We start from the raw sequence: 26,929 nt of genomic DNA, 5'->3' as shown, positions 1-26,929 counted from the left end.
TCCCTACAGAAACTGGTGCAGTGTTGAGCATGGACATGGGCAAAGATAGAGCCTGTGTAGCATGTTTAGTAAGGGCCTGTCTAGTAAGTTTCTCCTCACCATTTCAGTCAAGATGCCACTGTCCTAAACTTGCTCATCCTCAAAAGTTCATATGGCTCCATCTGGATAGCTACAGAGCCATCAAATGCTTCCTGGATAGGTAGTCAGATACTTTGTTCATCTGCTCTGCAGGGAAGAACAAAGCATCTAAGACAACCATCTTCAAACGGGTCAGAACATCTAATTTTGAAAACTATGTATAGGCTGGAAAGGCACCATCTTTGAGTCTTAGACTGATTTTGTTGAATGTACTCTACTGATCTTGGACAGAGAGAAATAGAGCAGCTTTGGAGAAAATCTGCCAAGCAGCCCCCTGGCAATCTCTGCATATTTTGACCGGATGCTAGACCTGTGATTTTCAGAGGACCTAAGGTAGTTAGACTCCCAATTCCCATTGAAATACAATAAGAGTAGGGCCCTGATCATTAGGCCCCTTTGAAAATTACAGCCTACAAGTAGACACAGCATCTTCACCAGATGCTGTCTTGGACATCAGGTCTTTCAGTCTTACATTCTTGATCTGTCTCCTCATTTCATTCTTCTCCCCCACACCACCTTTCTCTATTCTGGAATTTTGCCTACGCTGGGTATGTAGTTTGTATATGTGTATAGATTTCTAGCGTTTAAAGCATTGGAGATAATCCATTCGAGGATTTATATAGGAGGAACAGTTTGGGGTTTCAGCTACTTTTTTTACTCTTGTGGGGATGAATAACTCATCAGGCTCCAGAGTAAAGGATTCTTCTGTTGGGAGAAGACATATTTTTGTGGTAAATTCAAATTCTCCATTTTCTTTTTGCCAGGTGCCAAAATTGCCAGCAGAGCTGGTCATAACCAACGTATATTTGTAGCAGAATTCAGACCGGATTCAGATACCCAGTTTGTTTCAGTGGGAGTAAAACATGTGAGGTTTTGGACCCTTGCTGGAAGAGCTCTTCTCAGTAAAAAAGGGCTACTGAGTTCAATAGAAGATGCCCGGATGCAGACCATGCTATCTGTAGCTTTTGGAGCTGTATGTACCTTAACAAATTCTTTAAAAATGCATAGATACAAAACATTATTTTTACATTTTATTCTTCCACGTCTGTATATGTAGTAAAATGAGTTATCCTGAACTTTTCTGCCATAAATGCCTATTTGCATAATAGACTGCTATAACCTGCTGATTAGTATATAAACTGTATAGTTTAACAAAAACTTATTATTTCTAGAGCTTATTCTTAATTAAAATGAAATCAGTTCTCTTTAGAAAAAGGTTATGAATTCAGATACTCCCAGTGTTGTATAAACTTCATATGTATTGATATTTGATCACTAAAAATATTCCCGTGTAGTCCCATTCTGTTTTATTACTTTACAAAAAATGATAGGAAGATTTGACCTATGGGTAACAAATGTCCATCTTCCAGCCATGCTTATTCCAAGACAAAATTCAACTAAGCAAGATCCAAATTTGGGGGGATTAAGTCACAATATGTGGTATGCATTTAATGTAGAAAGTTTATAAAAAGGTATAAAAAAACAGCTATACCACCCCAGGTGGTGAGGTCATTATATCTTATTAGGATCAGGGCTGATCTATACTTGGATGGGAGATCCCCAAGAGAAATCTAGCATCTGTGGGAAGTTGTTTGGTGTTTCGGTAGCTACTACTTTTCCCTTCAAGTCAATATTCAGTAGCCCATCATAATTAGGTCATTGTAATATGCCCTCTTTCAGCTGAGACCTAAAACCTGAGATTCTCATCTCTTGTGTTCATTAAACATGAAGACTTGTCTGTGGACTGCAGAGATGCTCTAGAGTGGCTCTGTTCTCTCCTGCCTAAAGATTCCCAGAAGGTGGTACAGGGAGGTAGTACCTCTTCCCTTAAGGCACTTTTATGTGGAGTTCTGCAGGGAACTTGCTGGCTGAAGTTCATTCCAGATAAGACTGAGGTGATGTTGTTAAATTGGGAAAGGCAACCAGAAGAAATTAAGAGAATAACTTTTCCACTTAAGGTTTTGGGCCCACCATGGGGTGGTTCTTGTTCACAGACTGGGTGTATTGTTGCATCCCCAGCTGCTCTGGGATGATCATACAGCAAAAGTGTCCAGAAATGCTCTTTGAGGATAATTATCCATGGCAACAATGTACCAAGGAATATGGTGGATTCTTTTAAAAGATATGCTCTAATTCAAAAGGAATTAGTTTGGAGGAGTCCTATGGCCTTTGATATATAGGAATTCAGACTAGATGATCACAGTGTTTCTTCTGCCCTTGGAATCTATTAAAATTATCTGCACCATGCTAAGAGATTGTGACCATTTCTTTGAGATGCTAAACCAGGACCCACACCTTTGTCACTTGAAGACTGGATTACTGCAATGTGCTGTACATGGTGCTAAATCTTAAGTAAATTTAAAAAACTCAGCTGGTGCACAATGTGGCAACCTGCTTATTAACTGGTGCTTCTGAATGGCAGAACATGACACCTGTGCTGTATGATCTACACTGGCTGCCTATTGGTTTCCAGACTGACTTTAAATTGTTGTTCATGACCTCTAAAGCCCTAAATGGCTTGGGACTTCCCTACTTGACAGACTGCCTCTCTATCACAGTTGCAATTGGCAGATGTGTTTGAGCTGGACTCCCCTTGATTTAAAAGAGGGGGCTGGTGTGTAGAGCGTTCTCCTTGAGGTGCCCTTAGCTCTGGAACAGGCTTCCCTCTTCTGGTCTGGTATAATCTGAGTCAGTTGACCTTTGTATCACAGTGCAAGAGGTAGTTGTTCATCCAAGCTGCATCTAAGAGTGAAGTTTGAGAGGGGTGAAACTGTTGGGGAGTGTTGTCTTTTGCTGGCACTTCAGTTTTATTTCTGTTTTTGTAATTTATTGCAAGGGTGCTTAGGGAGGGTGGATAAGTGCCTTTCTTTACTTTTGCATACAAATCTAGATAAATAAGTAATTTTTTTTTAAAAGTATGGGCAGCTTTTCACAAGCATGGGGATGGTGTTTAGTGGCAGTTTCCTGGCCACATTCCCATGTATACTTCCTGCCTGATGGGATATATTTTTCTTCACTTATAGTCATTTAATGTTATGTGATGTTGCTGTACACAGATAAACAGCTGTGTCATTCCCTGCACAGAATCAGCTGCATTTCAGTGTTGGGTGGCAATGAGTCATGTAAATACGGTAAATAGCTTGGAAAGTGAATTGGGATCCCTGGAAATTAAATGTTTTCAATGCATGTAACATCATCGTCATCGTAAAGATTGTGAGGAGCTCAGATACTATGATAATTGAGGCTATATTAGTGGCTTAGATAGAGATGTGACTTCAAGGGAAACCAGTGCCAGATAAAATCAGCAGAGTCAATCAAGGGAATGTATTTTCTTCACATTGATATATTATCTTACGTGTTACATATCACCAATAATTTGAAACATAAAGAATTCTGCACTTAACAAAAACATTTTGAACTTCCCAACAATAAGCATTTAGTTGTTACTGGTTTTAAATATTTTTCAATATCATTGCTTTTGAATACCTAAAGTAGTTAAGCTTAACTTTACTGCCCCTCAAAAATAGGAGGCACAGTTAAAGAAAACCAAGTTATGTTCCAATGAGTTAGATTCTTACTACTTTCCTTTTTTAAATTGACCATCTCTGTACTCCATTGAGGGAAGTGCTGTACGTAATAGCTGGACACAAGATGATTTCCATCAAACATTGTGCCTGAAGAATAGCAATAATAGTTTTTGTGTGAAACATGATACTAACTAGTAATAGTTTTTACTGTTTTTGTGTGAAATATGGTACTAGTATCTTAGCTGCTCCTGATTTCCTGTCTGCTGTTCCATGGTTGTGCAAAGGGATGATGCGGAACGGACTCCGAGAGCCCTGTCCCTAAATCCCATACCTTGCACTTTCTCAGTGCAGGAAGGGAGTGTTCATGCTCCCTGCGGTGCTGGACATCTCAGCCTAGGCATGACCTTTGCTCTATTCTTCTTCCACGTTGACCGGAGAAGAGCATGTGCCTTTAAAAGCGAATAACAACTGATTCTCTTTTGTGTGCTCACCCTCTAACTTGGAGGCTATCTGCCTGCCTTTTTCCTCTGCAGACAGAGTGCCTCTGGGATCTGCCATTGGTCTGTATCCCTCTACAAACACCACTTTTACAGCAATGACTAATAAAGCCACAATCTAGCCCAAAATGTAGAATTTGTTTATTATTTATTTCAAAAGTTAAATGTATTTCTTCTTGACTTATTCAGAATCAAATGATAAGTATATTTTCCCCCCTTTTCAGAATAACTTGACATTTACAGGTACCATCAGTGGAGATGTTTGTGTTTGGAAAGATCATGTGTTGGTACGAATTGTGGCCAAAGCTCACAATGGGCCTGTGTTCACAATGTACACTACGCTAAGAGATGGTCTAATCGTAACAGGAGGCAAAGAAAGACCGTGAGTCTTTTTTTTTTTATCATTCAAATATGTTTTACTAAGATATTATGTGCTGTACAAATGTGCTTCAGAACATGAAATTCCAGTAGTTACCATCAGTCATTTTATTTAAGCACCTATGCAAGCTATTTCAAACATTTCGTGATGATTTTTCATTATTAAGATTAAGACTGACTAGGAAAAAAATAATTTTAAACAGTACAGAAATAAACACTGTTTTACAATGGGAGCATTACATACAGTGGAAGCCTGAGAACAGGGCCCTTGCTGGACCACTGAGGGGAAATACAAGTGTAGTTGCCCTGAACTGTAACAATGAATTTATCAATTTTCCCTTGCCATGAAATATAAATTGACCACCCCTTTCTTACACAGATATCTTCGTCAGGAAAACTCATGAGACACTTGAGAGGTTAAAGGGCACCTATTCAATAGAATGGCCCTTGGGTCTCTCTTAATCAGATTTCAAAAAGAAGATCCTTTATTTTCATTACCAGTGCCAGTTTTCTTCCAGTCCCTTTTTACACTTTCAGACCTGGCATTAGAAGGGATGCAGTAGAGAGGAAAGCAGCATCATGAGAGGGAGCTGTCTTCTGCTCCTCTAGCCTCATTTGCAGATGCCAGTGGCACACAGCAGATTTAATGAGACTGAAAGCTCAGCAAGATTCAGTATTGCAGAACACTACATATTTCCTTCCATTTTGGTGAGATCCTTTTCCTTTCCCTTGGAGATAGCTGTTAACGTACACCCCATCCAAATACAAAACTCCATCAAATTTATGATTATTTCCCTAAAATAATAGTCTTGCATTTTTAAAGATGTTTTGCTTTTAATATGTTATTTTTATTTGCTACTTATTTCTCCACATTCTAATGTAATATTGAGTGTCTCAAAGCCAAAAGGGTATTCTTATCACATAGGTTCAAAAGAATCAATGAATATATTGAAAAAGGTAAGAATAAAATCAACTCATAACTGCTGTATATTGTCTTCTATTCTGAATAATCTCAAAACACACTGCACACGTTAATGTAAACTGTACAGACTACCTAAAAACACAAAGACATATAATTTTGTAGTATGTTTGTTCATGGAAATCACTAGGAAATATCAGTTTTCCTGAAAAAATGGTGACAAAAGTATTTTGTAATTGTGTGTGTGTGTGTGTTTTGGCATCTAATGTAGATCAAAAAGTACTAAAAGCCAGATCTCCTCCTCTTGTTCCCTGAATTGCATTCTCAAACTCTCCACCTGTCTTACTAATCAAATATGTATGGATGACCGCCTCTGGGAACTTGATGTATGCAACATATTTGCATACTTGGCTGATGCTTTGACCACACAGATTTCTGAAAATATGCTATGAGACCACTTTTAAGAGCAATGGAAGCCTGCATACTTACACATCAATATTTATAACTATCTATTGAAAAACAGCAGTTGCTCATGATAAGTAGTTGAATCATTTAGCAGAAATGTAATGCAATGCTTTGGTCTAGTAACACTTATAGCTAAAATACATAATTAAAATTAACCTCCACGGAGCGTGCACAGCCTATCAAAATAACCACACAGTGTTATTGCTCTACCCTTGTGTCTCAGTTCTGCTCTATGAGGCTGTATTGGGCTGCTCAGAGTTGTGTTTAGAACTTGGAAGGCCCCTATTCTGGACCAAAATTAGGGAGACACAAAAATAATTTAAAGTCCCCACTGACCTTGTTTTCTGCAACCAGTACAAGAAGGGAGTAATGGAGAATCTGGCCTTTTTCCTGCTGTCTCCTCATCCCCATTGTCTGTCATCTCATGCCTTTTCCATTTGTGGATTGTGAACTCTACAGAACAGGGACCATATCTTTTACTTGTTCTATGAAGCATCTAGAACATTAAAGGCACTGAATAAAAAATAAACAATAATAATAATTAAAACTACATGCTACAAATCTTATTCTGTTTTCTATTTCCCCATCAATACCTTCCCCATTGCTTCTCTTTCAGTTTTCCTCTTCAGTTTCTTTTCTTGTATTTTCTTCTCTTCCTTCACTTTCTCCTTGTTTTAGGATTATACTGTTATGGCTCACAGATAGCATTTAACATATAGTACTAAACCAGTAGTTTGGGAAATCCACTCCTTTCTTCACATCATATGACTTTAGTTGCTAGACAGAAGAGTTTTCTAAATGCCATTTCACTACAGCAGGGAAGAAGCATTACAGTGAAGGAAATTGAGGAGCACCATATGAATTACAGAATCTGTAATCTAACTATGCCTTTGATTTATTTTTCCTCTGGACAGTAATTTAGAGATTTCAGCAAAATTGATCATCTTTATAGATTAATACACATAATTAATTCAAATCAAAGAATGTATGTGTTTTTGAAAGATGAGATTAAAACAGTAGAAAAGCAAATCTACCTTGGTTTAAAAACTGTTAAGCTTTAATAAATAAACTTTATTGATCTATAATCTGAATTTTATTTTTTTAGACTGGTATATATTGCATATTAATATTTTTTCCTATACAAATGTTAATGGAATCTTTAAGGAATAAACTTATAATGCCTTTACCCTGTTTATTACATTAGTGCCTAAGGGCCAATGAAGAATGGTGCCCCATTGTGCTTGGCACTATACAGAGTTGTAGAGGGTCCCTGCCCTGAAGAGCTCACAATTTAAATAGACAAGACAGAGACAGGGTGGGGGAAATGGATATAACACACAAACAGTGAAGAGTGTTATGGCAGACAATGTCATTTTAGTTCCCTGCTTTTTGGGGATGGGTTTTCTTAGGAGGGAATAAGCTAAATGGAAAAAATGGGGAGGTTAAACTACATTAAGTAATAAAATATTTTAATTGACTAAAATACGAGCTAGCTTTCATACTTAGTGTCTTTGGCTACTATCTTATTAGATCAAAGGAAGGAGGGGCTGTTAAACTATGGGATCAGGAGCTGAAGCGATGTCGTGCCTTCAGATTGGAAACAGGACAGATGACTGACTGTGTTCGTTCTGTGTGTAGAGGCAAAGTAAGGCATGTTCTTTTTAATATATTGCTGTCAATCCTTGGGTTATTATACAGCAAATTGATATACTGAAGAATTTTTGGCAGAATCTTTTTCTCATGGTTATTAGTTTGAATAATTAATACAAGTTGATGTCAATTTAAAGAGTTACTGAAGAATCTAACTTAAATTTATAATTTTAAATGTTCTTAAATTAAGGGCTTTCCATGGCTGTAGATTCTGTCATAAAGCATACTTTCCAGTCCACACATAAATACACTTAAGGAAATACTAGTGCCAATTAGGATGACATTGTGTATACAACTTGATTAAAAAATAACAAAGGATCGCTTTCTGTGTTTAGCACCCAGACCATTATAACAACTCTTGAATTGAATACATTCTGTTAAATTTGGAGGCAGAGAATGATTCCGTTTTATATCTGATGTCCGATTTGTGAACAGAAATTCAGACAATGAGAAGATTCACATGCCGATCTCTTCATTAACAAAATTTAATCCTTATTTGATTTCAGCAGCCCTTCTTGATGGAATTATAACGATGGCTCATTTGTTACTATTTATAAGTATTAGCTAATATATTATTACAGTAATACTTCTTTCACCATTGTCCCAGGGAAAAATTCTTGTTGGGACAAGGAATGCTGAAATAATTGAAGTTGGAGAGAAAAATGCAGCATGTAACATTCTAATTAATGGTCATATGGATGGACCTATCTGGGGACTGGCTACACATCCTTCAAGAGATTTTTTCCTTTCTGCTGCAGAAGATGGGACAGTGAGACTCTGGGACATTGCTGAAAAGGTAGATGTAAAGTTAATAGTACTAAGCAGCTATAATTTTAGCAAAAAAGAATCAGAGATTTATTCAATAGTGAGGATTTAAAATAGCTTTTCTTACCATAGTCTGAGAAACTAAGCTAGTATAGTGATTGTGACACTACCTTTTGCATAATAAAAATAACATTCAATGGATACTATGAGAAACTGTTGGTTATGGATTATTTTGGAACATGCATAAATAGAAACATTTACTCCTCTTTTCCTGGTTTTTATTTTCTCACAGAAGATGCTGAACAAAGTCAGTTTGGGACATGCAGCTCGTACTGTTTCTTACAGCCCCGAGGGGGACATGGTGGCTATTGGCATGAAAAATGGAGAATTTATTATCTTGCTGGTGACCTCTCTAAAAATATGGGGGAAAAAAAGGGACAGAAGATCTGCTATCCAAGACATAAGGTCAGAAAAGTCATGGCATTTATCTACCCTTGAAATGTGATAATAATGAGCTGATAAAGTAAGCAAGCAATAATTTAAAAACAAAAACTCTGCCCACATAAGGTGATTTATTTTATAAGGAAGTCCCATATGCAAAAGTTGCTATTTACCTGGAGTTCGTATACCTAAAACACCATATTAATCCCCTCCCAATCCAGTGTAATTTTCAAAGTGTGTGCTTTGAGAATAGTTTTATAATACAACATAATTTACTTTTGTATAGTATCCATTGTACAGAGTATTACAAAATGCTTTGCAGAGAGATAGAATAGAGTGAATGCTTTACAGAGCTGAGTATAATGACTTCAATACAAGGCATAAAGAGAAAAAGGACATATGAAGATGGAGTAGAACAGAAAGCTGGAACCTAAGCAGTAGAGATGTCAGTAAGTATTGTCAGACGTTACTTACAATGAAGGGGAAATGGAAGGGTTCTGTCATAGGTGAGCCCAGTTCAGAACTCTAGATTCAAAAGAGAAGAAATCAACTCAGCCTCTTAGAGGGAGAGAAAATTTCAGCAGAGATAGGGTAGCACAAGAGAAAGAGTGACTCCTGATTGAGGAGAGTTACAAGGAGGGGAGATAGAAGATGTAAACAGTGTGTTTTCGTCAATATATTACTAATAATCAATCATGCTGAAAGAGAAAGTAGGACCAGACAAATTTTATGTTTTCTCTTGTCTTTCATCCCTTAGAATAAGAGCTGGATCCATTTTGTAACACTAGGTTGCAAAAAAAAAAAACAACAAAAAACATGATACTTGGTATCAGAGGGTTGAAAAGAAAATAGAAAAAGAAATTCTAAGATCTTCAATTTTTCTTTTTGTGAATTTCAACCTCTCTTCTTAAACTATTTATCTATTCAGGTTCAGTCCAGATTCTCGTTACTTAGCAGTGGGTACTAGTGAGAATGCAGTGGATTTTTATGACTTGACATTGGGTCCAACGCTAAATCGAGTTAGCTACTGCAAAGATATCCCAAGCTTTGTTATCCAGATGGACTTCTCTGCAGATAGTCATTTTCTCCAGGTATCAGTCATTTGAGATCATTGTATATATTTTTTAAGTTTGTAAGTAAATTTATTGCTCATGAAGGTCTATTATCACTTGTTCATGCCAAAGATATTAGTGACAGACACCATGCAAGATTCCTTATGAGGCTCCAGTAATCACATCTCAGTCCTGACCAGCAGCTCCCCCAGTATTTCAGTCCTGGGCCTATCATGGTTAGAAACTGATAGCTGTGTTAAATGGTGAGGTTGTTTTGTGATAGGCATGTATAGATCACAAATAAAAATAAGTTGTTTGGACTCATCTTAGTACCTGAGTGTGAGAAATAAATACAGAAAGCAGAAGCGTACTTCTGAGTTACTAAAAAGTGACACTGACTGTTCATCTGCCTCATCACCTTGTTGAAGCTGGGTTTGTGACCTTTTGGAAATGATCTTTCTTCCCAGGAATCATCAGGAAACTATGGCAAACCCTTCAGATTCCTGACCATAATAATAAAGTGCCCCTGTGCACATCTTATCAGTACAAGCCTCCTCTGATGAGCACTCTACCCATGTTGCCATGGCTTTCACAATGTATCTACACATTTTGACCCCTTTCTGTGAGGTCACAAGCGCAAGCTTCAGGCTGCTGTAATTTACACTGGCCTTAAATGGCTCCAACAGGCCAAAAATAAATATTGGGATCAGCATGGAGTAGGGATGTCCAAGCAGCACTCCATTTTCCCTGCTGCACCAACATCAGGGAGGAGGAATAGCATACGAGCTCTTATGTGGCCTCTTCACCACCAAAGGATCATACACAGACTGGGGTGAGCCTCCCCAGGCCAATTAAGCAACTTCTAAAAGTCCAGTTTATACCTGCATTATTTACAACAGTTACTCTTTTAATTGGGTGCTGTGTAGTAAGGAATGTACATATATTTCACTCACATTTTATTGGTAAGACTTTTTTGAATTGAAAATTGATCACCATTTCTCATTGTTCTCTACTTGTATACATTTTTGGGAAGCATAAGATCTTTCCACAGAATACTTCCTCTGATTCTACTGTAGGGTAAAAGGCTCTATCAATAACACCCTATTTCAGAGCCATTGATAATAACATTGAGTGTATAATTATATCCTTAGCACTTCAAATATCTTCAAACATTTTTAACTCAAATGATCTCTTATTTCTGAATGTTCATCCTCAAAGGTCTCTACTGGGTCTTACAAAAGACAGGTCTATGAAGTGCCTTCGGGAAAACAGCTTATGGACCAGGCAGTGATTGACAGAATAACATGGGCCACTTGGACCAGGTAACTAATTCAGATTCGCTTTTGCTACTGGAGTAAAAGTTCAGATGTCTCCCATCTGGAAAGAAAACCATAGGTCTGGAAATGACCATATTATCATGAAGGATACTGCAACGCTACAGCATTTGATCTATATTTTTCTTAAAAACATGCCTGTTTGATCTGGCAACAGAGTAGGAGTACATTATACAGTCACATGAGAAGAATGTATAGGCTCCACTTGAGACCACTGGCAATTAGCCCAATCAGGGTATTAGATGCATATGGTCTCTGGAGGTTATGAGTTTTCACTCTCTTTAAGTACCCTTTACAGCTTTTGATCCAGCATCTAAGGCAGCAGTTCTCAAATTGTGGGTTGGGACCCCAAATTGGGTCACAACCCCGTTTTAATGGGGTCACCAGGGCTGACTTAGACTTGCTGCGGTCTGGGGTCGAAGCCAAAGCCCGAGGGCTTCAGCCCTGGGCAGTGGCACTCAGGTTACAGGCTCCCTGCCTGGTGTTAAAGCCCTTGGGCTTTGGTTTTGGCCCCCATCACCCAGGGCGGCAGGCTCAGACTTTGGTCCCCCCTTCTGGGGTTGTATAGTAATTTTTGTTGTCAGAAGAGGGTTGTGGTGCAATCATAGACTATCAGGGTTGGAAGTGACCTCAGGAGGTCATCTAGTCCAACCCCCTGCTCAAAGCAGGACCAATCCCCAATTTTTGCCCCAGATCCCTAAATGGCCCCCTCAAGGATTGAACTCACAACCCTGGGTTTAGCAGGCCAATGCTCAAACCACTGAGCTATCCCTCCGCCAATTTAAGGCAACCTGAGAGATCATACATCTCACTCTCCCAGTTAATGGAATGTGTTGCAGCAGTAGCTGTGAAATAGCAATTTGAGGGTAAGTCAGGAAAAAATATAAAATTGGTTTCAAATAAAAACCTGTATAATACAAGCCTGTGATCATTTAAGTTTTACAGAGCCTATTCGAGCATGTGTAGTAGACAGTGCTAGATTATACACAGTACTTCTATCTGTTTAACATATGGAAAAATATGATTATTATTGGTGTATTAAAATATACAAAATAAATCTTTGTATAAACAGGTATTATATTTAAAATGATATTTTATTAAGTTTGGCATTTTTTTGTTTTTTTGAAAACTACGTTGTTTTTATTTTACATTGTATATTTAATTACTTTATTTTAATTTTTATAGAAATAAAAATCACTTATGTCATGCTCTAGGCTCGTTTGACAAATCACAATCAATACAAAATAACAAATCCTGCAATATACCTTCATTCATGCACTAAAGGAATTGAAAAAATCAGTCTTTTTAAAAACAAAAAATCACCAGCCCCATACATCTCCCACTTTCTCAAAACCCTGAACAAGAGCTGGGATCTGTAGCATGCCCTGAAATTGGCAGACTTGAGCTACTTCATACCATTGTGGGGAGTGAATTCCAAAGTCACTGGGCCTTTAAAGAGAGAGAATGTCCTGCCAGCAGTCCATTCCTTTTCAAAACAAAAGGGTTCCTGATCATAATCAGGATAGTATCAGACGGGGGAGAATGTTCAGGTCATCAGGTCCCGAGCCATTTTTGCACCTATCCATTTTATGATTTAATAGTGAGTTGATTAATTTATTATATTCCTTGTTTAATTGTGTTTGAAAGAAACACTGTCAGTTGACCTAGCCCTAACTGTATTATAACTTTATTTTAATATATATATATTATACTCAAGCCTGATCCAGAAAAATTCTAGCATCCCAAATTTTCAGCATATAAATTATAATCCATCATATAATCCAGTGCTGGGTTTCTCTTCAGGTTGTGGAGTATACATGTACATTATAATTAAAGCTAGCCAGAGACCAACAATTCCATTTCATGAGGATTTTCAAGGTTTGAAATGTATTTTAGATCCAGTGTAGGATGAAAACCAAATCTTTCAAAAGTTTTTGAAAAATGGAAAGTTATTGAAATGTCAGTTTTCAGAGCAAAAGGGTTAGCTTTTGATTTGGGTTTTCTTTCTGGAATGGACCAGGGTACTACCCTGGACCTCGGGAACTTTCAGTCAAAAATGCCATCAAAATTCATACATCTCAACAAAACATTTTGATTTCAGTGAAACAGCATTTTCCCATTAAAACATATTTCACAAAAAATGTTCTGACTAGCTCTAATTGTAACATCTCTGTTCAACTTCTGTATGTTGTACTTCACATCATTTATTTTTCTATATTTGATAATTGCCTCGTTGGTCAATTTTAACCATATCAATTTCATCATATGCTTTTTAGCTTTGTTAGCCATGTTATATCTTTTTTTGGTAAATTGTTTACTTTAATTTCAGATTCTCATAATCACAGAATACTATAAAAATCGGTTTATTATTTCTAAACCTATTGCTTTTCCTACAATGCATTAGTTGCCAAGGGGGCCCTCTCACCCTTCTATTTCAGTATTCTAGGGGATGAAGTAGTTGGAATCTGGTCCAGGCATGCTGAGAAAGCTGATGTGAACTGTGCCTGTGTCTCTCACTCTGGAATCAGCCTTGTAACAGGCGATGACTTTGGCATGGTCAAGCTGTTTGACTTTCCATGTCCTGAAAAATTTGTAAGAACCTTTTGTTTGTGTGATTGTAACACAAAGTGCTTTTGATTTTGTGGCACCCTATCGGAGGGAGGGTGGTGGTAGTTCTTTCCCCCCCTAAGTTTATAGCTTTTTAATGTATGCATTTAGTTGTAGCTTCATAGTCTCACAAGCTTGCTTGCTATCCAGGATTTCTTAAACCCTTGTACAATAACTGTAGCCACAATCCATGATTTCAAATAATCTAAAAACTAGCAATAGTACTCGTTGCCATCTTGCATTAATAAAGTGCCTTCATTATGAAGGTCTCAAAGCACTCTATAAATGTGGATAAGTTACACTATCTCCATTTTACAGATAAGAAAACTGGGGCACCGAGGTTAAGGACTTGTTATGGAAACAAACTGTGACCGCACAGTGTAAATTAATAGCAAAATGGTTGCATTCGTGTCCCTATCTGTAGCTGATTTCATGGTCACAAAGTTATTGTTTGGCTGTTAAATCCCTTTAGTCAGAAAGAACATAATGAAAATGTAGTGGAAATTTAGAGTTCATCACTGGCCCCTGTAGCAAGGAGACAACTTTCTGAACTGTGAACAACGGACATGGTTTCTCTTAAACCATGTCTTCACTACAAAAAAAAAGGTGTGTTCTGATGGGGAGCCTAGACTTTAACTTGAACCACTGAGTAACTCACATGAAAACAATTGCATTGTCTTCACAAGGATTTGAACTTGTTACACACCTTTTTTTGAAGACAAGGCTTTAAGACAGGAATCTGTAATTTCTGCATGGAATGATGTCAGAAATATTCTGTTCACAAGCTGGAATGTGATGGCCAGCATGGAAGAGAGTTAGAGGAGGGAGCAGAGCATGAGGAGTCAAAAGAAAAAAGAGAAATCCTCCCCCCCCAAAGGAAAGTGAAGAAATTTGGTTTTTAATTTTTTGCCCCCATTCCCGATCTCTCCTCCCTCTCCTGCCACAAAAAGGTCTCCCTTACATGCAAGTATCTGCACATACAAATACTGCCTACCTCAAAGACACCCATCTGTGGAAAGCAGGCACATTCAAAAAGAGTAGTGGTGGGCTACCCAAGGAGGACTTAGGCATTGCAACGCTTAGCATTGCTGCACTTGAACTTAGGTCTCCTACCTCCCAGGAAAATGCTCTAATCACTGAGCTACGGGGTATTTTGGGGCTGGTCTGTGTCTCAATCCCTCCTGTTAAAGCAGATCCACTGTGATATAAATAAGTATTTGTTGGAGCAGCGTAACTAGAACCTGGGTCTTCCATCTGCCAGCTGACTGCCCTAATCACTGGGCGCGCGTGTTTGTGTTTAAAAATTGCTTTATACCCCACTGGATAAATGCATTAAATTGTCTCTAAACTATGGGGAGGAGGGTGATGTACACACACACCCCATAGTTTAGAGACACCCCCACACCCCATAATTTAGAGACAATTTAATAGCTTCTGCTTTACACCCCATGGTGGATGCATTTCATGAAATGACCCCTGTAGCCTAGGAACCTATGGAGCATTTTAGAACCTTCTAGATACATGATACTAAATATTATACACACACTCTTTTACTCTTTCTTTCTAAAACAGTCCAATGAGGATGACTCATGATCTTTCATGCTGTTATTTTTTAGGCAAAACACAAGCGATTTTTAGGTCACTCGGCCCATTTGACTAATATTCGATTTACAAGTGGGGATAAATACGTTGTCAGTGCTGGAGGGGATGACTGCAGGTAGGTATATCTTTCCATTCTTCCCAAAAAGTAATTAGAAATCTAATATGTTTACTCTGTGTGGACAATTCTTAATAGTGCAGAGGTAATGTTCAAGTTCAGAATCTGAGACATTTAACCAGTTATGTGTTTGTTCCTTCTTGTTTGTAAAGAAGCAGTCAAATATTTACAACACCCGATTCTTTTTATTTAAGAGTGGTATGAAGTACAGAGATTTACTAAAATAAAAAATAGACTGTAATGGCCAATATAGTTTGAAATATTTTTTAATTTAATGGAAAATAATTTTTATTGAAGATTCTTTTATATTAAACATATAATAATTTTTAATCTTTCTTAACTTTTTGAAAATGCAGCTTATTTATCTGGAAATGCGTGCATATGCCTCATTAGGAGTGACATGGAGCCTTTGCAAAGAGGACACTGCGGAAAATTACAGGCATGAAAGACCCATGAGTGCAATGAGACATTCTACAGTGCCCTGCAGCTTAAGAAATGGTGCTGATCTAAGAGAGACAACAATCTGTCTCTGAAAGACAAGTGTCTAGAGTCTATCGGAAGGATAGACTATAACAAATATGCTGCGCCCCCTAGATTTGCTACAGTAATTGCACTCACTGCCAGATGTTGAAAAAGAAACACATGGATACAAGGAAGAAGTGAGTTGTGGATCAATGTATAGTTTCCCAATAAGACAGTGGGGTTTTAATCAAGAGATGTTATTTCTGACCTAATGCTGTATGTGATGCATTTATTATCAGCACGAATGTGTTTCCTTTAAATTCTGGGGATTGAATATCATTGAAACAGATTACTCCTTCTTTTTTTTTAATTACTGAAAGGAAAACCATCTAGCAGTTCTTAAATAAAACTACACAGTATTTTAATAAAAGATTAAAGTAATAAAATGGGATATGACATTTCTATGAATAGTCAAAAAATGAAGCATTGTCTGGTGAAGCAGTAATAGTAAAGTTTGCTCCTTAGACCTGCAGTATTCATGTGCTTAGAGGCCTGGGTCATAATCCTGTCTGATGAATGCTATTAGGCATGCATGAACCCATTCTTTAAGGCTAATTTAGTGATTTTATTGCACTTAAACATTAAATTAGTTCCATGAGCAGAAACAGATTTGCTCACTTTGCGAGTGCCTTGCCCACAACCTAAAAGTCTAACTCCAGTTTTTGCCTTGTGATAAAAGTGTTCTCAGTGGAAGGGAGATTAAACTTGACTGAGCTGCTAGCCTCTTTGCTGGAAATATGAAATAAGATAATTTTAGTCTCTGTAAACACTGGGGTCATCAGTTGCAAAAATAGAATTTCACAGCAATAGGAATTGTTGATTTTATTTTCTCAGTATCACTTGGAGGATGCAGAGAGAACATAATCTTTCCAAACACTGGTATTTTGTACATTCAGATTTTTTAACTGGAATAAAACTAGTTGGAAGAGATCTTTATTCAGCTCTCTCTTCTGATTGTAATGTAACATCCAGTCATAACTCTTCTTTAAGTAAGCATGAATGTTAAGGATATGGGCCTGCTTGTAACCCTTAGAATAAGAACATATTCTAAATGGCAAAATAACACAGACTTAAACATTTTTAGTGATGATAAACTCCAGGAGAAAGTTGCATTTTTGGTGAAACTAGGGAAGACTGCTTCAATTGTTTGTGTGAAATGATCGAGCAGTGGAGGTGTGCTGTGGGCTATATCTGTTTTTTAAGCAGTGCAGTTATTTTTCATGCAACATGAAAGGGAGCAAAAGTAACTAGCTCACAGGTTGCATTAACAAAGTGCTGTTAAATGTGAGTAGTGTTGCTATGGTTACAGTTGTTATTGTCTACTTAAGTCAGCGTTTGTTAAGGATGGCATTTGATTCCAGAGTTGAGATAGCATAGCTGCTGTTATTCACCTCTTTTATCATTTTACTCCAAGTAAATGTAAAAATGAAACAAATAAACCTCAGCACCCACTGTAAATATTTTGTGTGTGTGGTGGGGAGAAAAAGACAGATTGCATAGAGTAGATGAGAAACTAAGAAGAGACTCAGCCAGACCTCTTCCATGTCCAACAATGCTTGCTGTTATGTAATATAGGCCCTACCAATTTCACCGTCCTGAACAACATGTCACCGACTGTGAAATCAGCCCTCTCCCGGGAAATCTGTTCTCCCCTGCTGCGGGGAACCCAGGGCTCCTAGTTGCTATTCTGCCCACACTGGGAAGGGACAGGAGTTGTCCTTCCCCTGCATTGCCACCCTTGGTGAGGAGATCAGACCCACCTCCCGAGGTAGTGCAGAAATGAGGGTGGTACATCCTCACTTCTGCGCTGCAGCAGCTCAGGAGCTGGGCTCTGGGTTTCCGTCCCACCTCCTCCCAGGGCTCCTGCAATAGCACCGGGCAGTGAGCTCGGGGCTTCTTCCCACAGCGGAGCTTGCTGGGCTGGGGGCTTTTGCTCCTGTTGGCTGCAGCTGGGGCAGCCTGGGCTCTGGGCTTCTGCCCCTCCCTACCCCCCGTGACAGACGGTTATGGGTGCTTGGGGGCTTCCACTCCACAGCTGCAGCCAGGACTCGGGGCAGCCCGTGCCAGGGGCTTCCTCTGCTGCTCCAGTCAGGGCAGCGCAGGCTCTGGGGTTCCACCACCACTCCAGACCCCGAGCTCGAGGTTTCCTCCCCGGCCAGCTCCTCCCGGGCTGCGGGCTTGTGCTCCTGTCAGCTGCAGCCGGGGCAGCCTGGGCTCAGGGCTTCTGCACCACCCACCAGCTCCAGACGAGATCGGGGCAATCCAGGCTCAGGGCTTCTGCCACGCCAGCTGGGGCTCGGAGAAGTCAAGACTTGGGGCTGCCCAGGCTCCAGCCCTGCAGCTGCAGCTCAGGGCATGCGAGCTTGGCGCTTTTTGCCCCACAGATTCTTCTGGGGCTCGGGGTAACCCGGTAAGGGCTTCTGCCCTGGGGCTTGAGCACCCATTTTTCCTGGGGGACTCCAAATTGGCCAGGGGGCTCTGCTTTAATCTGTCCCTGGCATGAACTAGCGGCTAGGAGCCTCCAGCTGGGGTGTTCCCAGCAGCATGGGCGGGGGGGATCCTACCCACCTTCACCGCTGGGAACCTCCTCTAACTGCAGGAAGCTGGGAGGGTGCTAATCTTGGGACCCCCTACAACAACTTTGCAACCCTTTCTCCCCCCCCCCCCCCCCGCATTCCATTTTGGGTGTGGACCCTCACAGTTACAACATCCTGAAATTTCAGATGTAAACATCTGAAATCATGAAATTGACATTTTAAAACCCTCAGGTTGTGAAATTGACCAGAATGGACCATGAATCTGGTAGGGCCCTAGTAATAGTCAACACTAGTGACCCAACAAATAATCTTATACACTGTTTCCTATATCTAACTAGAGCTTCTTTTACAATAGAAAATGTACGGATCTAATATCAAGTGTCTCAGGCAGGATTTGGAACAGATGAGCTATTGCCATTACCACTAGAGTACGATAGCTTCACTAACCACGCAGCTGCTGTTCTAAAGTATAAGGTGCTAGGACTAGGGTCTGTGCTAGGGTACACCACTGCCTCAGTGGAATTGTACCTGACTGACACAGATGTGAGATCAGTGCAGCATTACTCTCACTGTCCATTATTATAATATAAACATTAATAGTTAGCATTTATCTATGCTAGAGAAATCAAGTGTTAGTGTAGTAATCTGTTGTTTTACACCCTTTGTTCTGCCACTGATTCAGTGCAGCTATACTGCACATCTGAACATGGTGTAATTTGTCCTTGCATCCATGCTAAGGCTGCCTTACACCAGTTCAGATGGGGTGACTGTCAAAAGCTCCTTTAGCTAGTGAACCTCTTTAAATTGCCAGCTGAAAGCCTTCTTTCTGTGTCTCACCATCTACTACAAATCCTGTGCCCACTATCCCCCAGTAAGTCTTCTGCCTGTGAATTGCACCCACCCTGTACTTCCCCAGAGTGTCCTCTTCTCACACTAACCGTTCCCTGATCACCACCTTCAGCAGTGCCCATGCTACGGCTGTGCTACTCCACTGCTAATTTGCCAGCGGATACTTTTGCACTGACGAACCACAGAGGTACATCAGAGCACAAATACCAGCACACAATGCACCCACAAATCTGGGGCTGTAGCAGGAGGTGCACAGCTGCTATCTACACTCCCTCTACCCCCAAACTCCTGGAGCTGGGGAGAATAGTATCTTAGCTGCAGATCTATGGGGGTAGAGTGCATGTTCCACAAGCAAACTAAGGCGGTTCATTGCTGAAGAGTTTTTGTCTTTGACAGCTCACCAATGTGCTAGTGGGATGTGTCTACACTGGCACACAAGTCAATTGTGCCTCAATTAGTGTTTACACTCACTAATGTTAGTGGTGTAATTTCAATCAGTTGGGTGCCATGTTGCTAAGTGAAACAAGTGCCAATAGCCTATGGGACATTATAACTGCCCCACTGGTGCAGAAAAATGCCTAGTGTGCTATGATCATCTAAACCTGGAAGGAAGAATGGAAGGGCTGAGTGTAGACTTGTTCTGGAAGTATGGTCGTCTGGAGGGTATAATGGGGTTGGGGACGGAGCCTTTCCCTTAGCTATGCAGCACCAACAGGGGGGCAATGAGCCCTCAACTCTTTTTTTTTTGTAGCCTGCCACTCAATCATGCAGGTTCATTTTCTAGTTTGCAATGAATCCAGCTGTATGATACGTTTAAGGGCCGCAAGTTAATTTCTTTTTATATTACGAAACTAGTAAACCCATTATACAAGTGAAAGAATAACGCATGCTAGTCTAGATACCCATGAATCCATCTGTTATTGAAAAGTATTTAAATTAACAAAGAGAAAACCTGACATCCTATGCACAGATTGGAATTCTAAAAAAATCATCTCAGACTTACACATGACCCTATTGTAGTCAAAAGAGCCAAGATGTGTGGAAAAGGTTGGGGAGAAGTAATGAGCCAAATGTATTGAATCATTTTAACCTTAAATGTCTCAATTTTTCCTTCTTCAACACATGATCACTGGACACCATTTTTTGGATCCAGGAAGGGGTTGCGGGAAGAGCAACTTGGTTTAGCACTCCTTTTCAGTAACTGAATGTATGCACCAATAAAGTCAGTGTTTAGCTAGAACAAAAATCTTAACAATGAACATAATCAGAAGTTGCTAGCTGGAGTTACCCTAATTACAGAAATCTGGTTAATGCTGGCTGATACCTGCACCACCTAAAAAACAGCACACAGCACCCAAATAATTATCTATATGCTGTAAGTGGATAGCAAGCCCTAGCAGTATGGAAGGCTGAGCTATTTGGTTTTAATATATACTCTTCTTACAGCATCAAAGTGACATGTTTTCCTGTTTATCAGCATAGTAGATGCGGCAAGCCTTAATTTTTGTCAAAAGCAAGTGGTTTTGGGTTAGTGTGTGTACAACAGACAAATGTCTTGTTGCTAACTATGTTTTGGATAGTGAGTGAATCACTCTGTGGCCTTCTTCCTGAATGTACCATGCCTAAACGAAGGGAAGAAAAAACTATTGCAGGTCACAATTTAAACTGCCGTATTAGTCATAGTAACCAATTTGATTGAGCAGCCCTAGCTGTGTTTCATGTATATGCTCTTTCACACCTACAGACTTTCCTTCCTCTTGTCATCTGTTTTTTTCCCCCTAATGTTTACAGTACTGTTTGTTTTTACTTATTTGGATAAATATGTGTGCATGCCAAAACCTACTATGCACTCTTTGTACCAATCACTGTGGTATTGTCAGACCAAATCCTTTTCTTGATTTGGTCCTCTTCAGCTTCTAATCTTAAACCAAACTGGTCTTGAATGCCTGATTATTTAGGAGAAAGAAAACTGGCTTCATAATACAGAGAGTGGCTGCAACAGATCTGCTTACCAAATCATTCACAAATAACTGAATACAATCTCAGCAGTTAGTATGGGGGTTTTTTTGGTCACATCTACTTGAGTTATCTATAGTAAAGCCTCTAATCAGGATTGGGCTCCCATTGTTATAGTCAATGTAAAAAGAACTAGGAAGACAGAGTCCAACCCCCAACTATAAAAACAAGGAAGATTGCAGGGGAGGAGGGAGGAGTAATGGCATACTATATATGAACATGGTAATGACAAGCAAAAGTTAGTTCCACTTCTTTAATTATGGAGGATGTGCTGAAGAAAACAGCAGGAGGGAAAGAGTAAATAAGAACAATGGGGTGGGCAGAAAAGGAAATAGTAAGGAAGGAAAGCTGGAGAGTGAGGTTGCCAATGAAGTGACAAGCAGAAGGGGCAAGTGGTCAATGAGTCAAACCACCAACCAGCAGATGAAAAATACCCAGATTTCAAACTGAAAGAACTGGCAGCTGGTGAAGTGGCAGCTGCTAGGAAAGAACCCCTCTGCTAGTTAGAGTGGAAAGTTACTGGGCATTGCCCCACCCCTTTGTTCCTGGGGAAGTTCCAGCTGCTCCCAAGGGGTAACTTGAGGCTTGGGAGAGCCTGCTTTACTACCCTCCAGCCTATGTGACTAAAAGGAATACATAAATACTGGGGTTATTTTAACTGGCCTAACCTGATAGTGTCCAGGTTTCATATTGCTGAATAACAGGGGTATTTAAACTTTTCTTTAGGAGAAAATAAACCAAAGAATTGTGAAATTCCATAAGATGTTACATTTTGAAAATGGTACCCAGGATCTGCCTGCACAAATTACAGTCGCTTAGAAGGAGGGAGATGCACAAATCTTGCTAATGAGCCTGTACTCATTAGTTCTTGTTTAAATTACTCACAAATTATATTGAGATGGGAGTTACAATTGAGTACAAATCAGTAATTTAAGGATTAAAAAAAAATTACAGGGCTTTTGTGATCAAGAAACAAATAATTAAACTCAGGAGAGAGTTAAGGCATAAGTTAAAATAAATACTCAAATGTGTGAAGGTATGGAAATTTAGAGTCACCCAAATAACCTCAACTCTGCCCTATAGTGACACTATGCAATAACCATACACTTATGATGAATGCATAAATGTTTGTAGTCCTAAATTTGATTAAACTGATGTTAAAGACTCCCCTCTCCCGCCCCAAATGGTGGTACTAGAAGACAGAGTTAACATTTTGTGTGTCTTATCCATACCTTAACACATTTGGATTTCTCTTGTACTTGATTCCCAAAACAAGCATTACAAACCCAGGAAATTCAGATTTAGGTTGTTACAAGATTCCAGTAACGGTTTTACCTCTAAATTACTGATATATACTGTCAATCTTATCTTTAATATAGATTCTTTCCTGGAAGTTTATTATTATTTAAAATGTCATAGAAACAAGAAACCCAAAGAGAATGTTGCCATTTAATATTTTTAATGATTTGAAGATGGGTAGTATCACCCTTAAATCTTCTAGGACCAGATTCACCAGATATTCTTGCTGTTAATCCCACACAGGAGCAGTACAAAGCAACTAGAGTGTACTACTCAATTTCCCCTAGCACATAAACTCCACATTCCCCAGAATGCACCCATACAGAAACGTCCCCTATCCTTTCCCCTCCAACTTCCCATGCACACCTCTCCAGAATTTCCCGTACCTGTTGAGTCAATCTGGTGTAACAGGTAGGTCTTTAAAAGAAGTTTCAGGGTTAGTGTTCATTTTCTGCCATTTTTCTTAATTAAAAGTTTCACCTTCAGCAGGGGCTGATGAATATAAGAATTGCCTGCTTTCAAAATGGCAGCCATCTATTCTCACTGGGTCTGAGACCATAGCTGAACTTGAGCAAAGACGCCCTCTTTTAAAATGGCCACAGCCTCCCATTGGTGGCCATTTGAAAGGGGGCATATTTGCTAGCAAAGGGCACTTTCAGTCTCTCCCCCATGAGGGCAAAAGAAGCCAAGGCAGCTATTTTGAAAGAGTCAAACTAACAGATTTATTTATAAATTCTCAAAAAAAAAATCATTCTGTGCCCAAAGGGGAAAATGCTGTAATTTTGGGAGGATACATTGTATCTTCCTATGTAACAAAGCAGCTGCATTCCTACTTTCACTGCAAGACTTAAAACACAAAACTTAATGCTCAGCCATAACTATGGAATGGTGACTGGCACTTCTACAGTTCCACAATTGTTTCCAACATGTATTATGCTTGATTATTGAAATATTTGGAAATGTAGTAAATGCATTTTATAAAGAAACTCCAAGTGTCAGCACTGACACAAACTGCATGATAAAGCTGGTTTACTACTCCTTTGTGAAATTCTTGGTGCTGTCAGATAATGCTTTCCATATTTCTAGCCTATTTTCCTTTACTGCTACTACTTGTCATAGTGTTGTGTTTTTTGGACTTGGAATAGCTACTTCAATTTTAACAAGAACAAACAGTTGGTACTTGTGAGCTTTGTTTAACTGTTTTTAGTTCATTTCTGAGTTTACAGCATATACTAAGTAATGGAAAAGCTGCATTATTAATTTGTGAAGAAAGGTAAAAATGTACATTTGATGTAAAGTTTTACATAAGAATAAGATCAAGACCACAGTAGTTATTTAAAATAATGTAAATTCAATCTAAATGGCACTCATTAGATAACATTCCCCTTAGACTGAAATTAATTTTTTTTTTTTACTTCGTTGGTTTGTCACCTACTGTTTTTATTAGAGGAGCGCATCAGCAGATTGCCTTATGCTAAACTTTGTGCAATAGGTGATAGACATCAAAGCTGTTGAAATTAACCAGTGTAGGTATTAATCTGTTTTGCTGCCCTATAATGATTATGATTCACTTTTGTCTCATATCCAAAAGGGAAAGCATGCTTCCGAAAGGTGCAGCTAGCTAATGGATGTATTTGAAGATTCTATTAAAAATTTCATTTGCAGTTTTACTTTTCATTTCAGGGAGGGGGAGAGAAGGGCTGGAAATCACTGTTTCAGTACTGTTCCTCATCCTATGCTCCTCCGCTCAATTGTCTAGGAAAATTTCTTACTGAAGTTCTTTAAGCTTAAAATCATTGATCCAGTTGTCTTTTTAGATTGTTTATGGTGTTTGTCAGACTATCCCTCTTGCTTTAACCAAAAAATGTACTCTAAACTAGTCCAAAGGTGTATGTTCATGTATTACTGTAATAAGGATCATGGTTTTAAGTGTGCTCCCATTTTGGTTTTGGCCATGACCATTTAATCCCTGTAATCATACAATACTGTAGTTTTTATGTTATTTTAAAATATTTAAATTAAATCTTCAGGTTTTTGCATTAATTCAGATTTTTTAAATTTGACTATGAACTAAACTTTGATTACTTTATCTGCACCAATATTTTAAATTAATTTCCTGAAGTGTTCAGTTTCAGAATTCAAGAATATATTTGTCACATTTGAGTTTAAAATATGTAGGTGACATTGTTTTCTGATATCTAATGTAAATATTTGTAAAAAAAATATATCTTTTGTATATTTTTGTGAAAATGTGGTTCCCCAAAAGATACAAAAGATTTAATAAAAAAGTGCATTCATGTTACTGTTTAACAATTTACATCATTTGAACAGAAGAATTACAGATTTTAAACTATTTCTTCGCAGTTACTATTCATACGGGTTTATCTTTGCTATATACATTACAGGTGCTCCCTGGAGGGAGATGATTACAACAGAGTATTTGCAGCAGTGTTGAGTGCTTGAAGAACAATAAAGTCTTTTGAGGATAGATTCAAGATGGTGCCTTCTCCCTACACTTATCCTTAAAATTGGATTTCCAGTTTAACTGCTCAGTAATTCAAAAACAGTGGAACAACTCACTTTGTTTGCTACATTTAAAAACACTTGCTTACTAATGACTACTTTTCCTCTTACCTTTATCTTCTACTGTCAGATTATCAGAGGCCTATGTACTATTCCTTGAATAAAAAGAAAAAAAACTTTCCATCCCCACAAGAGAATAGTTATTGTTGTATCCATCAGGTACTAAAAATCTTTGAGTGGCTCTACTGAATAATCTTTAAGCAAATAAAGAACAGGCTAAACTGAACAGTAAAATACAAACCAGGTCTTAAAATTTTTAATGGAATTTAAAGTAAAATTCTTTCCCTCCACAGATGTTCTCTTCACAGAGTTTAAAAAAAAAAAAAAAGTAAAATCAGCTATTAAACTTACAAATCTGGAAAATTAGAGACATTTCAAGTATGCAATCAATTTCATTTTATGAAAACTATATATATTCAAATTTCCAAAGGTGTGATGAAAGGTTTTGTAGTATCAGGATTTCCTCTCCATCAGTGTCCAAAGGCAGCAACTTTCATCCACAAATTGTATGATAATTATTCACTGGGGGGAAAAAAACCACATAATTAACAAGCCTCTTATCCATTATAGATGATTTGACTAGTGTTCTCCTAGCCTCTTAATGATTCAAGTATCAAGACATCCATTTCAGGGGATATTAAATGGTGAGAAATGCTCAAGAGAGCTGAGCATTTAAAAGAAAGGTGAACATTTTCAGACTTGGTGCCTAAAGTTAAGTTCCTAAATCTGTTTAGGCACCTTAATAAAGAGCCTGATTTTCAGCAATTTTGAGTGGTTGCAACTTCCACTGACTTCAATTTCCAAAACCTGCAGCTCTTGCTGACACAGCAGGATTTAATCCTAAAAGTACTGGCATATAAAGAGATGTAGATTAATGGTATAGATTTTTCTTAATGAGTTTTACAACATACTTAACTCTTGGGACAGCAGATGTAAGTTACCAATTAAATATGAGGAGAAGGAACAAATTACAGGTACTATTCACCTTCAACCTATGACCTACATATTTCTTTCTGTAGGTCATTGCAAGTTCTGCTAATAATTTTATCACCAGCAATCTTAAACTTTCAGAGTAAAACAAGAAACACTAAAGCATTTACACTCAACACAAGCTATTTCAACTTTAAACACTGGCTATTTTACATTACATTTCTTAATCTTTCCCTCTAAGCCAAAAATTTTACAGGTAAATAAATTCCCCTCACATGGATATTTTCAGAATAAACTGTACCATTTTCTTGATTCAGAGCATAAAAAAAAACATTGATACTTAGGATGCTGGCTAATTCCCACAGCATTTCGTAGACTAACCAGTTTGCTAGGGTTTGTGGAGTCATTGGCGGTGTTAGGAAGAAGGCTGTTTTTGCTATGACATGAGGAATACTAAAAGGAGCTACCTGAGCCATCTGGGGTGTCATGTACCATGACATGAGACCAGGGACAAGGAAGAACTGATGTGCAGTTTACGGTCTGACTCAAGGGAGACCAGTGCATTCTACTTAGTCTTTGGGCACAGGCCTGGAACCTTGTTTGCTCTATTCCAGGCCCTCACTGCAGAGCTTTGATTTTTCACATTTCTAGGGGTTGAGTTAGTAACTGTTTAAGTCACTGTTCAAAACAACAAATACAGAGT

The 26,929-nt window shown here is 38.6% G+C and overlaps 2 protein-coding genes across 5 annotated transcripts in view; one reads left to right on the top strand and one right to left on the bottom strand.

Moving 5' to 3' along the window:
* The window catches only part of EML5 (EMAP like 5), a 305,038-nt gene extending 286,431 nt beyond the window's left edge, over window positions 1–18,607 (top strand). For both annotated transcript variants that reach the window (XM_074956087.1, XM_074956085.1), the window contains 10 exons: window positions 903–1,111; window positions 4,387–4,544; window positions 7,455–7,569; window positions 8,182–8,370; window positions 8,632–8,804; window positions 9,709–9,871; window positions 11,051–11,154; window positions 13,605–13,758; window positions 15,390–15,490; window positions 15,847–18,607. In XM_074956087.1, the coding sequence (XP_074812188.1) occupies window positions 903–1,111; window positions 4,387–4,544; window positions 7,455–7,569; window positions 8,182–8,370; window positions 8,632–8,804; window positions 9,709–9,871; window positions 11,051–11,154; window positions 13,605–13,758; window positions 15,390–15,490; window positions 15,847–15,883 (1,403 nt within the window). In that variant the 3' untranslated portion in view covers window positions 15,884–18,607. The remainder of the gene's footprint in view (window positions 1–902; window positions 1,112–4,386; window positions 4,545–7,454; window positions 7,570–8,181; window positions 8,371–8,631; window positions 8,805–9,708; window positions 9,872–11,050; window positions 11,155–13,604; window positions 13,759–15,389; window positions 15,491–15,846) is intronic.
* A 6,918-nt stretch (window positions 18,608–25,525) lies between these two features.
* The window catches only part of ZC3H14 (zinc finger CCCH-type containing 14), a 44,354-nt gene continuing 42,950 nt past the window's right edge, over window positions 25,526–26,929 (bottom strand). Inside the window, exon 16 of one of the 3 annotated variants that reach the window (XM_074956089.1) lies at window positions 25,526–25,818. In XM_074956089.1, coding sequence (XP_074812190.1) covers window positions 25,812–25,818 — 7 coding nt within the window. In that variant the 3' untranslated portion in view covers window positions 25,526–25,811. The remainder of the gene's footprint in view (window positions 25,819–26,929) is intronic. The other 2 variants (XM_074956090.1, XM_074956088.1) reach the window with 2 other exon arrangements.

This window comes from Natator depressus, chromosome 6 (assembly GCF_965152275.1).
Source record: "Natator depressus isolate rNatDep1 chromosome 6, rNatDep2.hap1, whole genome shotgun sequence".
Classification (NCBI taxonomy): Eukaryota; Metazoa; Chordata; order Testudines; family Cheloniidae; genus Natator; species Natator depressus.
The sequence above is the reverse complement of the archived record's forward strand: the minus strand, read 5'-3'. Positions and strand labels throughout refer to the sequence as shown.